The 14,495-nt window shown below is 43.4% G+C and overlaps 1 protein-coding gene across 1 annotated transcript; it reads left to right on the top strand.

Annotated features, from left to right (window-relative positions):
• Positions 1–2,744: 2,744 nt before the first annotated feature.
• Positions 2,745–11,774, top strand: ESX1 (ESX homeobox 1). The gene is made up of 5 exons (XM_068957537.1): positions 2,745–2,853; positions 2,941–3,172; positions 3,253–3,298; positions 8,721–9,007; positions 10,316–11,774. Exons 1-5 carry the CDS (start codon positions 2,745–2,747, stop codon positions 10,539–10,541), a joined length of 900 nt encoding a protein of 299 aa, XP_068813638.1. The 3' UTR covers positions 10,542–11,774.
• The last annotated feature ends 2,721 nt before the right edge of the window (positions 11,775–14,495 follow it).

Here is a 14,495-nt window from a genome sequence, read left to right as displayed (position 1 = left end):
GGGCAATACAGGAAAATACTTTTTGGAAAATCAGCCTGCATCAGATGGCCAGTGCTGAATAGGCAGAGAGAAGATAATGGTTCTTCATCTGCTGTTCAGGGTGTTCTTGGATCAGTTTGTTTGCAATACAGAAGTAATATAACCTAGTCGCTTTTGGCTCCAGAAGATCTCATTGGAGTTCCCAGGCCTGCTCTCCAAGATTCAGGGGCTTCTCTTCCGGCAAAGATTTGTGCGCGTCTATGCACACAAAGGAGGCACATCTCAGGGTGTTCAACAAGCAACAGATTCCTCAATAAGGTTCCAGCGAAGCTTCTTGGGGCCAGAAGAAACTAGATAGCTCAAATCCTCTTTCCTAGAACCAGAAGAAACTGTGTTATTCGGTCCATAATATGCACAGAACCACTGCTCTTTGCACTGCAAATGAGTGCCCAAACCTTCTAGCACAAGTAAGGCCTTCAGTATGTGAAGCCAAAAGCTGCCAGAATTACAACACGCTTTGCAAATAAGGAAAATATAGGAAGCGCCTAAGTTGCTTAAGTATCAGGAAAAGTGCTAGGCAAAAACACCCAGGTTCTGGGAAGCAGAGAAGGAGCAGGCAGGGGAGAGAAAGAGACAAGAGATCCTGCCCATTTGGTCAAGAAGTATAGCACAGATGCCTGACGGCTCCCCCCTCCCGTGTCACTCCTCAAGGGAGAGCACTGAGCATAGCTAATAAATCTTGCTGATTCAACCCAGACTCCTGCAGGGCTACCCTAGGACCCCTGCACTATACTGGTCCCAGACCACATCCCACAACTCCTGTGATACACTAGGACAAATTTTCCACTATCCACTGTAACTGAACCACGTCCCTCCAATAGTGCAGGCATATACAGAAAAATATATCATTCAAAGATACTAAGTTTATCTTCTTTAATTTATGATAATCCCCAGGTGTCCATTTCTTACTATAAAAGCTAGCATTTTTGAAGCACAAAACAAGGTATCTTGGTACCTTTACCAGTGATTCAAAATGGTTTAACAATAAACAGCCCAGAAGCAAATACAGCAACTGAAGAAGTGTCCTGGGATCCAAATTCACAAAACCTTTGCAGCTAGCAGAAGCACTGGGGATGTAATTCAGACAGAAGATTTTTCAGCCATTCTGTGGGCCAAGGAGCCTTACAGTCACTCACAAAAGGCAGAGGCAATACACTTACAATGCCCGTGGCACACACATCCTGATTACCTGCTAGTAAAAGCAAATTGATGGTACAGTCGCTTAAAACCATAGGGGAAACACACCTGACTGAGTGTGAACACAGGGAAATTAGAGATATCTCATTTCTTTTGCTCTGTTGTATGAAGAAAATATATACCCAGCTCTAATATAAGCCCTCCTGTGTCAAACAGTGTTGCAGCCCCTCAGTCAAAGGCCCACACCCCCTAGGGAATTTACACAGCAGGAAGCCTTCGCCCATAAAATCGCTGCTTTCCTTTGGTATACCAGGTAAGCTCTTAGGACGGGGAGTGAGAATTCAATAGGTCTTCTCACTCCCGCCTGTTTAAAAGGTGCACGTGGCCAAGCCCTTGCCCCTCCAAGAGGCTACACGGGGGCATTGTGTTTCCCATGCACATCTTGAAAAGGGAAGATGACTTTTGAACCCCGCTTTTCTTATGATGGTCCCAGCTGAAAACTACAGCCGTGTGTTGGGACCTAGAATTTCAACTACATGACCTCTCCCTTCCTGTGCCCCCCGCAGCACTTACCCCTATTACACGGTTCTGTGATCTTACTCCAGGGAAGCAAGAGCTTGGACACCAGAAACAGGACAGCCCCCTCTGCAAGCCATTTGCTTGCATCTCTGCAAGACATCCAAAGATGGAGAACACAGCGTTTCACCATCTTTGTTGTTTCAAAGGTTAGTTATAAACACAAAGATTTAAAATCTATGTCTCATTTCTAATTAAATTTGTCTAGTTTCAGCTTTCAGCCACTGTTCAGGGGATTTTATTTTCTTTAAGCCCTTCTCTGCTATGTTCCCTCTAAGACTCTCTAGAAACTGACGTTTTATTCCCATTCCACAGAACCAAGTCACCTTGTGATCTAACTTATGTCAGCTGCTAGCACTAACACGCAGCGAGATCACAGAACTGCTGGAAGTCTCTGTGCACAGGAGAGAGTTTCCAGGCCTCCTGCTGAGGAATCACTGCCGTCATAGCACCCGCGACAGAATCCGAGCAGGCTGGAGCGGAGCGAACCATCTCCCAGGAAAAAGGACCCAGTCCTGCAGGGGTTTGTGCATCTCCCCTTCGCAGCGCCACTCGGAAAGGGCCGAATTCAGCGAGTACGAGTTCGGCAGAAGCGCCAGACCCTGGCGCCCCTTCCCTCGCCGCCGTGAGCGAGCTCCTCCGCGCGCTCGGCAGCTGCTGCCGTCCCTCCCTTCTCGCAGCGGCGAGCCCGGTCCCGGCGGCGGCGGCGGCACGGGCACAACTTCCCGCCGTCCCTCCAACTCCGCACCCTGCTAGGAGGCTTAAAAAAGTCAGCGCCCGCCGGCAGCGGGGCGCGGGGGGAGGAAGCGGCGGCGGCGGCCCGGGGCTGGCCCGCCGCGGGGCGGCTCCCGCCCGCCCCGGCCCGGCCCGGCCCGGCCCACCCCCGCCTTGACGCCAGCGCGCTAATGAAATGCTAATGCCGGGGCGCGGAGCCGGGCGCTGCCCGCGCCCATAAAACGCGGCGCGGCGCGGGGGCTCAGCCCGCCGCCGCCATGCAGGGCTCGACCCCCCCCGCCACCGCCACCCCGCCGGCGCTGCACCTCCTCACCTCCTACTTCATCGACAGCATCCTGGGCCGCGGCCCGGCCGCGGGGCGGCACGGTGAGGGGCGGCGGGGGCACGGGGGAGGGGGGCGGCGGGGGCGGCCCGGCCCCGCTCCGCGGTAACTCGCCGCTTCTCTCCCCTCAGGCGAGGAGCGGGCGGCGGCGCGGCCGGGCCGAGCGCGCGCGGCCGCGGAGGAGCCGTTGGCGGCGGGGCGGGGGGGGCGCCCGCCCGGCCCGGCGGCGGCGGCGGGGGGCAGCGAGGCGCCGGGCCCGCTGAAGAGGAAGCAGCGGCGGTACCGCACGACGTTCAGCACCTTCCAGCTGGAGGAGCTGGAGCGCGCCTTCCGCAAGTCCCACTACCCCGACGTGTTCACCAGGTAGCGGCGCGGCGCCGGCGGGAGGCAGGGAGGGAGGGGGGCGGGCCGGCGGCGGCGGCTAACGGTGTGCTGCCCCGCAGGGAGGAGCTGGCCGTGCGCCTGGACCTCACGGAAGCCCGCGTGCAGGTGAGCGACCGTTGGGGCGGCGGCGGCGCGAGCCCCGGGAGCCGTTAACGCCGACGGCCGCTGCCCGGCCCGCTGCTAGGCGCCTCCGCAGCGCTCCCAAACCTGCGAGGGTTGAAGGTGGCCCCGTTCCCTCCGCTGGGCGACGCGTTAGTACAGGACGGGGGGAACGAAGCGCAGGGGGAGCGGGGCGGATTCTGCCAGTTTCAGTTACTTCAACGGGATTTTTAAAGGGAGGAGAAAGCGGCAGGTTACCTGGAGGCAGGAAGGCAAAGAGCTTCGCAGAAGGATTCCCAGATTACAGTTCAGATTCACATCTGCTGCTGTCTTCGGGGGTCTGAGGGCAGGGTACTATCGCCTGAATTTTGAGATTATTAGGAGAAAAAAATAATTAGACTATTTTACAGCCCGCTGTGAATAAAGGAGCAGTTCTGCGGGACATCCTAAACTGAGGAACTTGCATAGGTGTTCAAAGCAGCGGTCGCTATTCTGCTGCCCTAACTTAACTCAAAGACCAGCCACACTTCTAAATGAACGGTTACAATGAATAGAAGAATAATTTGACACTCAGATGACAGTAAGAAACTGTCCAAGGGAATTTCATGGCTTAGCTGAGCTGTAACAACAGCAGCTCCTGTAGAACATGAGGCATACAGATACAATCTAATTCGTCTCCCAGCCTGCAGTTTTAAGAGCAGTTAAACTAAGAATAACTCTAGTAGCTTTTTCTGACTCTTAGTGTTCATACTTGAACTTAACCTCTTAAAAAGTAGTTTCTATCTTGTAGAAGCAAAAAGTCTCTTTTTATAGAAAACAGTACTCCTAGGTTTTTTTTAAAGTAGTTTCAAACCAGGTATGAAGGCTTTCAAAGTTTTGCAAGCCTGACATCAAAATTGTACGAAATTTGGCTTGTGCTGGATGTCAGATGTTGAGTGAACTACTGTTCCAGCACAGCTCTGGGTATTTGCATACTCGGGGGAGATGGAGAACAGGGGTGCAGCTGCTCAGCGTCTCAGTCCTACTTACGCCTGCGTAGCTGTGTTACTGTCAGTGCCAGAACGCTGCTTGTGCAAGTTGTCATTATTTCCATCACTGGATCTGCGATGGCTCACGCTAGCTGAAGTCTGTAAGGCTGTCAGTTTCTTTACCTTTTTTGTTTTAACATGCACCATCTTCAGAAAAGGCCCTTGTAAGTATGAACATTACTTCCAGTGCTCCATAATTTACTCATCTGAGTGTGGTTGGATACTTCCATCTCTGTTTTGTGGACTTGGAGGAAATTATGTGCTCTTTCTTCTCCCTGCCCCCAGCAATCACTGAAACTTGCAGTCACAGAAATAGCCCAATACCTGGTAACTGCATATTGCATATACCATTAGAAAGGACATGGCTGAAAAGCTTTTAGTATGCCTGCTATTGTCACATTCCCCTTGTAGCCCGTTTGCCCTGTGAAGGAATGGTGCAATAGTAGATGGCAAGGAGGAATTCCTCTCCTAATGACTTATCTGGAAGAGATAGTAATGTTAAGGTTTGATGCAGGTGAAGAGGAATTAACATGCAAAATAACAGTTTGTGTGTCCCCAGTAGATGAGAGGAACCTTGGCGAGCTGTGCCTTGCTCCTCCAGTACTCTTTGCCAGATCTTGCCACAAGGCTTCTGGACACGAGCACCCAGTCAGCACAAAGTTGGCTTCGGGTGAACTTGCATCTCACAGCGGCTGTGCCCCTGTGTACATTCTTGTTCTGTGGTCGATAGGAGAAAACTTAGCCCTGGAGGTAAGAGGATACACAAAGGAAGAAGATGGCAGCAGAAATCTTTGTATCCTTCCTTACCTTGCAAAAGGGGTAGTCTAAAAGTCTGCAAAGCCTTTTCATAACTTGGACCCATCTTGGGAGTCTCTTCAGTAGTATTTATATTTATTGTTGCCATTCTGTTTCTCATAATTCATATTGTGGGTCTAGAGGGAAATTAAGAAACAGTTATTAAAGGAATGTTTTGTTTTCTTAATGTGAAGAGTCAAACATTACATGCGTAATTCAGTGCCATAAACTGCATCAGTATCAAAATACTAGCTTAATCTAAGGGAATTAAGCATCCCTGTGATTTTTTTCGGATAGTGATCCTGTGTTCAGCTACAGCAGAAACATGTAATAGCCACATTTACGAGTCTTTTTGTCATTATCGGGCGTTACATCAATGAAATAGGATATATTTTTAAAGAAAAAAAATTACAGCGAGAAAGCTATCAAATTTTAGATGCTCACTTTTTTCATTTAAAAAGACTTAATTTCTTTTGTCTGATATGTGCAGTGCTAGTAATAAATAACAAAAATAACCTGGATAATATTTAGTGTAAAAATCAAACTCGAGTTTAACACATCATCTTTTCTGAATGCTTAATGTATTTTTTCAAGCTTTTTTCCACTGTTATTACACTTACATCATAAAAATCTTACGACTGGTATAACAGTATCTCTTATGTTTAATTTAGCACTTTAAATGATTCTGAAAATAGACTAAAGGCAACTTAAGCCTTTTATTGAAAGCAAAGGAAAATTGCTTAACAAAAGCCTCAAAATGACTAATCTAAATGTTAAGGACTACAATAAATGCACTAAACTTTGAAAGCTGTTTGTCACATGCTAGGTAAGGTATGAGGTATGTCTGTATCCCTTTATCACTTGTGCTGATGAGTTTGTATCAGTAAAGAGCTGAAAACTGGCTTTTTTCTAAACACACTTATTAGATATTTACACTGATATTTCCCCCCAGTTTGATAAATAGAAAATCTGAGAGATTTTAAGCCCTGTTTAAAAAATATATATATATTTTGCAGTCAGAGTGCAAGTCTGAATGATCACTTTAGCACAGAAAAATCAAAAAAGCACTTCGTATTAAGCTCTTTATAAATCTTAGCATTATTCTTCAAATTTTTCTTTATAAGGAAATTAATACTTTTGCAGCACCTGTTTTGTCCTTTTTAGGAAAGACTTTACCTGTATGGCTACAGTGCAAGAAAGTTCATTGCCTTTTCTTTATTGGATTTTATTCTAATGGAAAACGCTAACACCTCTGATTTGGTGTCTTCTCTTGTGAGATCTCAGCTAAGCTCTGCTTACAAATATTTGGGATTAATGGTTAACAGTGATTTCAAGTCATAAGATCCCAGTAACTGAGCTAATTTTTCTTACCAGACCCCTAAATATGGACTAATACAGATTAACTATGTAGTCTTCACTCTTACACAGACATAGCTGTTTGGTGTTTCACTGATTCAGATACTCCTTTGGAAGACATTTGATCCTTTAAAGTCTGTAGTTGCTGGAGAAGTGGCCAAAGAGCAAGTCAGAGCACTCAAGAATCCAAATACCAACTTCCAAATGCTCTGACTTTTCTTCTAAGGGCACCTCCCTCTCCTCACCACCTGTACAGTGCACCAGGCTCTGTGTTACATACCTAACACAATCTGAATCCCTCCTCCAGCGGGGACAGCAATTCCCCAGTGTAAAGACACTAGAACACATGCCATGAAAAGGCAAGAGTAAGCAATTCCTCAGCTGGGGCCTGAGTACCCCATAGGAAGGGCTTTAAAATAATAAACGTCATTGATGGACATAGGAACAACATCAGACTCAGGACAGCAAGGCTATGGCACCCTACGGCCTTCTGGGTTGGGGTGTCAGCACCCTATTAGTGGAGAGTTTCCTTCCAGACCACTCTATACTTGGTATTATTTAAGCACCTGAAGGTGAATTTGTCACAGGGAAGTTATGTGGCATGTCTGAGATTAAAGCAAGTGGCAGAGCTGGTAACCCCAAAACCTGATTTTCAGTCAACAGTTTCTTAGTCATTAACTATTATAGGTATCATGCAATAGAAAATTTAAACTGTTGAAAAACATTTTAATTGAAATACAACTGCAGATAGAAAAAGCAACTACTTACTTAAAAACTCAAGCCAGTCTTCTATGTCCAAATACAAATGCAAAGATTCTGTCATTATAAGTTTCTATAGAATTTGACCATTTTAGAAAGTCTAATACCAAAGGAATTTTTAGCATCTGCTATAATTTTGATGTGACTTAATTTTTGCAATCTGATTTTCAGTTATGATTTTAGTCTGGTCTAGTAATGTTTATCATCTTAATAAGAATCTGTAATCTATGGTAAATGACCTTAAGATTTAAAGTTTTAGCTTAGCTTTGTCCTAAATCAGAAGCAAATTTCAGAAAGTCAGAATTCCACATAAAACAGAAGTTGGCCTTTCTGAGAACTTTGTTCTTTGTGTTACACCTCTCTAGTAAGTATCGAATCCCAATAAGAGCAGTCAAGTGTTATACAGATGACACTTCTGGCAACAGCTCATTCCGTTTCAATAGTAGTAACATACTAGGCTGCTGAATGAGATGATGCTAATGCCTTTTTCCACATCCAGATTCAGTTCAGAATCCAACTGCCTCCACTGCAAAATGGGCTAGAAGAGCTGAACAGCTGAACAAATTTGGATCTTGAGTGTTCAACCTTGGAAGCATCCATTTCTGAGATTCTTGTTTTCAGGCCTTCTCTCCCATTAGTTTTAGAGCTGATATGCTTCACCCTGCTTTTTGCTGCCATCCTGGGTTCTAAAACGTTCTACTCAATTTACGCTGAAGAACAACAGAGCGAAGAGTCAATTTTCTGATCTGTAGATTGGATCGACTAAAAATCTTTAAGTGATGCTTAATGGGTTAAATAATGACTAGTCAGGCTGGAAGAGGCAGCATACTCAATAGCTTACAACACAAAACAAATACTAGCTAAGGCCTCTCTAGGAAGAGTTGGATTCCCTGTTCTGATAGTACTTGCTAGATTTTCTAGTTTAGTATTGGCTTTCACTGCAATTCAGTTGCTCACCTCCTTATAACTATATGCTGTTTGCATTCATGGTAAATAACAAAAGCTTCTCATTTTTAAATCCCTATATAAAAAGCCCAACTATCAAGATAAAAAGCACACACCATATACTCAGCCTAGTTATTGTAACAGTCATGCCTAAATTGCTTCCTAAAGTATTCATACAGAAATAGACACCTCTTGAATGGCTTTGTTGAAATTTAATGTTCAATAAATAGCTTATGAAAGGATAAATGGTCACTTTTAATAACTGATTCTAAGTTCTCAGGTGATAGGTTAAAATATTACAAAGGCTTTAAAAGATATGGGGTGGTATTTGAATGGAGCCACAGACTAGTCAAATTCGCATATATTTATAACTGTGATTATTTGCTAATAAACCCACTATGGAGTTTATGAATGGATCTTTCACATTAAGAAATGTTTTTTGGTTTAACTGTTACTATTTTGCTATCAGTATCACTGCATGCAGTAGCTGGTATGACAAACTGCAGAGTGAGTTTAGCTAATGCCTTTACAATTTCTCATTGAAGGTCTGGTTCCAAAACAGAAGGGCAAAGTGGAGGAAACGTGAAAAAAATGAAGTTCTGGGGACTGTTCCAGGAATTTCCTTAACACAGCCACTTGGTCTATTTTTGGATGGTCCATTGGGTCATTCTCCCCTCCTAGATCACACATGGAGGTCAATGCCTCTTTCAACACTGGCTGTGCCATCCATGTCTCCAGCCTTTAGTCCTTCAGCCTTGGGGACATTTGGCCTCAGCAGTCTTACCTGGACTTCTCTCTTCAGAAATCCCATTTTAAGTCCACATTTTGGAAGGTAGTATCAAATGTTTTCTTTCCTAAATCTCAAAACTGTTCAAAAATATTGTATTTGTATTAGTTTGATACTCGCATGCATTCTCATTAAATATGCTTCTATAAAAAAAATAAACTTAGTAAAATGGGGTTAGTTCCTGCATGGGGTAGTTTGATTAAGAATAGCAGGATTTGGCTTTAAGTTATGATAGTAAAAACATCCTATATAATTACTATTTGAACAACAGTTGTGCTTACTTTTGAAACATTGGTCTCATTGGACTCGAGTCTTCACAATAGACTGCTGTAATCTAATCTGTTGGCTGCAGCTCCACCTTATCTTGCAGACTGATGCAGTTTATGCACAGTAAAGATGTGGAAGGCAGACATACATGGGTTCTAGGTGATTTAGATGAGACTACAGACAGACCCAGCTCTAGGTGATTCGGCAGAGTAAAAGTATTAGATGTTTCTTCCCAGGAGGTCAGACCACGAGATTGGCTTCATGTGCAAGATTGACAAAAGCTCAAGAGAGATTTTCCTGATCCTTACTTGCTACTAAGAGCAGTGCAACCAGCCCAGTTCCCTCTGCTGGTGCTGTGCTCTCAGTGCTGAAAGCAAACCCAGAGCTGCACTCCATGTCTTTCTCTGTGGCCAGATATCTAGAATACCAGCAACTCATTTCAGCTGAAACTGCTTCCTCGGCTTTCTTGCCCAGCAACCTGAAATTCAACAGCAGAGTGCTGCTGCTATTCTAGTGCATCCCATAAAATAGAGACAAGCATGTATGTGTAGGTTTTTTTTTTTTAATATATGTTAGAATAGTGCTGTCCTCTTACTGAAATTATACCCTATATTGTATGTAGTTCCGCATTAACAGGTGGATCTTTCTGCCACACTGGCTTATGCTGCTTTTCACATGGAATAACTTGTCAGACAAATTGGCTACACAAACAGCTATAAAAATTGTTCTTTTTACAAGGTGGTTTACTGTTTTCACAGTACAGCCTGCTTTACAGCATCCAGGGTTTGTTCAGAGAGGGTTTAACATTAGGAGTTAAGGAAATGGTTGCTGTTCTAGGTATCTGCATGCCATGTCTAATTATCTCCCTTCTTTATTTTAATTGAAGGTGATTTTAAGAGCAAAACACTCTACTATAAAACAAAACTTCCAAATGTACATTTTTTTGTTTCCAGGATATATTTTAGAAGCTGGAAATTTTAGCAAATTCTTTGCTAATACTTCTTTAAGTCCTGTGATTTGATTAATAAGTACTTGTTCTCCAAAACAATTTGTAGTTTGGATAATATTGACTTCTTTCAAATACAGGTTTCTGAATGCTTTAAATCCTCTCATGACAACAGCTTCAGTACTAATGAAAGCTCCTGGACCCCCATCAGACCCTGCTCTCACTGCCTTCACTGATCCAGCAACAGTTGAAAGGAAAACATCGAGCATTGCAGCACTAAGACTCAAAGCGAAAGAACATTCAGCACAAATCCCTCAATTAAACCTCATCTCCAGTCTCACAAACACTAACAAAGAACTTTGTTAGGAGCTCTCCCACAGACGATAGCCACAGAGGGGAAAGTGAGTGCTTTCTTCAATAAGTAGCTCCTGTTAGAGACATGCATCTAAAAAAACCCCAAAAAAACAGAAATTCAAAAAACCCTCACAGTTGTAGTTCCTCCATTTTCAGAAGTGGACTGAAAGGAAATAACCCTACTAAAATAGGCTTCATTATAATGTGAAATCATGTAGCAGATTGACTTGTCATCATTTCTATAGACAGTGAATTTCTGACACCACAGAAATATAAGCAGGAACCATCTCATCTTCATAAATCAGGCTAACATGAAACTGAGGCTTTGAAATCCCCACAGTTATCAGATGCTAATCCAAAGGTTCAAAATTCTTTGTAGGAAGAACTTCAGTTTTATAAGCAATCCTTAACTTATTTCTCAGGAGGAACTCTTAGATGCAGTACTTTAGACACGAGAATTGGTATACAGTATGTTTCTAACTTGGAGGTCATGCTTCATGTTGAAGTAAAAATGCTAGTGAAATCTTGCATTTTAGACAGACTTAGCAGGAATGAGATGCGGACTATTTTCAGTACAGATTTTTGATTCAGAACTAGGTTTGTATAAAGTACCTTGTTTCAAAATAAAAAATAAACATTTGCTTTATGTCAAGGGTGGCAATGTTTTCATAATTAGAAAGTTCAACCTTTGTATATGAAAACTGTATCCTGTGAAAACAGGTTATTAGTGTGCAGTAAATTGTGTATAGTCCTCTATATGTATATGTACTTATATCAGTAAATAGCTAATAGCTGTAAATAGCAGGTTGCTGAATACTTTTAGCATGATTAGTAGCGCATAATACCAGACCAGTAAGTTAACAGATCACTTGTACATTTCCAGATGATTCGTGCCTTGAATAGATTCAGAATTTAAGCGAAACTAAGCGTAAGGTGTTACATTCTTCTTCGAACTGATGTTGGAAAGAGTGAAAACTGAGGCCCTAGTGAAATCCTAAACTCCCTTTCTGGCCTCAGATAAGTCATTTTAGTATTTGTTGTACTTCCCCATCTGTGAAATGGGAATGAGAAGAACTATCCCACCAATATGTCTGCTCCTCTGGTCTTAAGTGAGGGTAAGTATCACTATCCTCATTTTACAGCTCACTCGCCTACCTCACAGGGCTGTTGTGAGGACTGATTAAACGAGCATGATACTGTGCAAGTAGTAGTTATGAAAGTCTTGTTAGCAATCACAACAGAAAGGCCAACAGCTGACTATACCTAAAGATTCATCACATCCCTAGCAGCCCTCCAAGGAAGCTATGTTTTTGTGGGCTGATGGGAATTCATGGAACTCACCTATTGATGGTGCTGGTCCCTCAAGACTATTCTTATGCACTAAACTCACACAGAGAAGGTTTTGTATATTTTAGAACTTATTTCTCCTTTTTGTCTGTGCTCCCAGTCACATAGCTGCAACTCCGGAACTGCTCGAGACCACACAAATGTTTTCAAGTTTGTTAGAGTTCTGAGTATAGAACTCCAGGTCCTTAATCACTTGCTACGTAGATTTCTGTGACCTCACTTGTTAACCTAGATACATGACACAGAAGACAGTTTGCTAGATAATAGCTGGGAGGAAAGAATAACTTAGCGTTTTTGACTGCTCTTGAGTCATAATCTACTGCATGAGCAGAAATATTTCTGGTTTGTATACACTGGTGGTAGCACAGGTAGAAGGTGATGGCATTCTACTGTTAGGAAAAGCAAACTTTCTAACACTAGTCCTGCTCCGTGAGTCAAGCAGCAAGAGACTTGGGGAACGACGCAGCCAGGACCTCTCACACAAAGTTTGAGTACGTTTCTTCCACAATGGCTCTTTGCTTCCACCAGCCCAGACTGCCAGCTGGCAGCACAGTATCCACTCAAGCCCTGGGTCTATGCTGAATTAACCTTTCATTAAGTACATTAATGTTTTGGAGACTGTCATTACAGAACTCATGTTATATTCTGTACATGCTTCTGCAGCATCTGTCCCTGCCCTCAGTATCAAGTCTCTTGCAACGTGAGGAGGTTCTGGAAGGGAAGCAGACCATGCCATTGTTTATTTTATAGTAGCAGGAACTGTCTTGATAATGACCCTGTCTAAGAGCCATTCAGAAAAGAACTTTGCAAATTATATTCCTAGAATAAATTACCAGATGTTAACACACGAAAAATAACAGCTGAAGGCAGTTTCAATACATCGTATGAAATACCAGATCCTTTGCAGTCACCAAAAACATCATTGCTGACTACAGGGAGACAGAGATTTCATTTGAAAGATCAAATCCTCAAGCCGAAATTCCCTTGATTTCAGCAGTTACATCAGGGATAGCTCCCTGTGAGGGAGCTACTTTGCTCACTTGCCCTATAGCTCATGCCAGAGCCAGAAGATGCTGCCTCTGCCTAGCACACCACCACTTCAGCATTGGGCCTCAGGCTTGACTCAGGGAACTGTTGGGTTAGACAGCCCCGTAGCAGGATTAGCTCCTAGAAGCACAGAGGAGCTGTGGCCCCCCAGTCTGCCAGGGCCACAAGAGTAGCAACAGAAACATAAGTGTTCACAAAAACCAAACCAGCAATTCACTTTTAAATAACTGGACTAGGGATCTATCAATCATCAATCTAGGGACTAACAATCATTCTGTTAACTACAGTTTTGTCACTGAAGTAAAACTACGCACACATATCAAGATTTGCTACCATGCATGCAAAGCACCTGCCAGATTGACTTGAGATTGCTCTTCCCAAGTTCCCCTTATAAGAAGGCACCATTTCTCGAAGACACTGTCCTCTTACTGCGACCACTGCCAAGCAGCTGCTTGGCATCACTCCCCTGCCACCACAATCCACGGTCCCTGTGTTTCTCTTGAAGTTGTCACTGAGGCAGAGACTGTCTCATCTTTGGTGTATACTCATAAATGGCTTTTTGGGTTCAAGCTAATGGGTCCTATCTGATACAAGAAAGCATTGCAAAAGTACCTTCGTTACCTACTTTATGTTACAGATTAAATAAGAGCTGCTGTTCTCATGCCATTTGGGTAGAGGATGGTGTCTGCGGTCATTAACATCTCCCAGTGGGTGCAGGTAGAGAACACAACTTGCTGATGTTTCATCCTGTTCTAGTCTGAAACGCAGAGAGAGACTTTCTTTAGCCTGATTTCATTTTCTCTGCTTTAATGAGTCCTTCCAAGAAATTTCTGTTCCTTCATGTGAGCTGAAAAGCCAGCTGTGAGAGCTAATGATATTATGAAAAATAAATACGCAGGACAACACTTGAAATCAGCTTAGAAATCAAAGTGTGTCTGTAACCAAAACTGTGCTGGGTATGAACTCAACAAGCTTTTCATATTAATTATTACTATTTTTTAATAAGTATCACACCAAGGGAGGAAGGTTTACTTAGTCAGAAATGTTCTTCTATTTTAAATTAAAATAAAGAGGCTTAAATAAAAGCTATTATGGGCATAGTTATTAAAATGACACTAAACATGTTGGAGTGCCTTAGAGGAGCTGATGCAATGATTCTTATTATCAATGGATAGATTCTTGTTGGCTTAGGACTCAGATGTTTTCTCCTAGCAGCAATGCTGGGGAACTGCAAGCACAAATATTTGAGTAGCAAAAAGGAAGCATTTTTCCCACGCACACCATCAGAGCTGCTTCCGTTATGATTTGAATTGTTTGGGGGGGGGGTTGTTTGTTTTGTTTTTTTCTGGGTGGAGTAACGGGTGGGCTTTTTTAATGCTTCTCAAAGAAGCATTAAACTGTAAAACCCTTCAGCCTAGTTTCACAGGGTCAACACTCTTATGAACCATGCAGAAACATTTACTTTCCTGGTTTCTGTCCATGCAAGGAGGAGAGCAGCATCCCACATTCTAAGCAGGCCAGCCCTTTCATGGGGAGCTTTTCAAGCAGAACTTTGCAATTATTTCTAGACAC

Source organism: Struthio camelus, chromosome 11 (assembly GCF_040807025.1).
Source record: "Struthio camelus isolate bStrCam1 chromosome 11, bStrCam1.hap1, whole genome shotgun sequence".
NCBI lineage: Eukaryota > Metazoa > Chordata > Aves > Struthioniformes > Struthionidae > Struthio > Struthio camelus.
Note: the sequence above shows the minus strand (reverse complement) of the source record. Positions and strands in the feature narration are given on the sequence as shown.

Excerpts from the sequence above, each read along its gene's own strand:
- ESX1 (XM_068957537.1), top strand. The coding sequence starts at position 2,745 with ATGCAGGGCTCGACCCCCCCCGCCACCGCCACCCCGCCGGCGCTGCAC. Across the intron at positions 2,854-2,940 it reads CCCGGCCGCGGGGCGGCACG|GCGAGGAGCGGGCGGCGGCG; the intron begins GTGAGGGGCGGC and ends CTCTCCCCTCAG. Across the intron at positions 3,173-3,252 it reads TACCCCGACGTGTTCACCAG|GGAGGAGCTGGCCGTGCGCC; the intron begins GTAGCGGCGCGG and ends GCTGCCCCGCAG.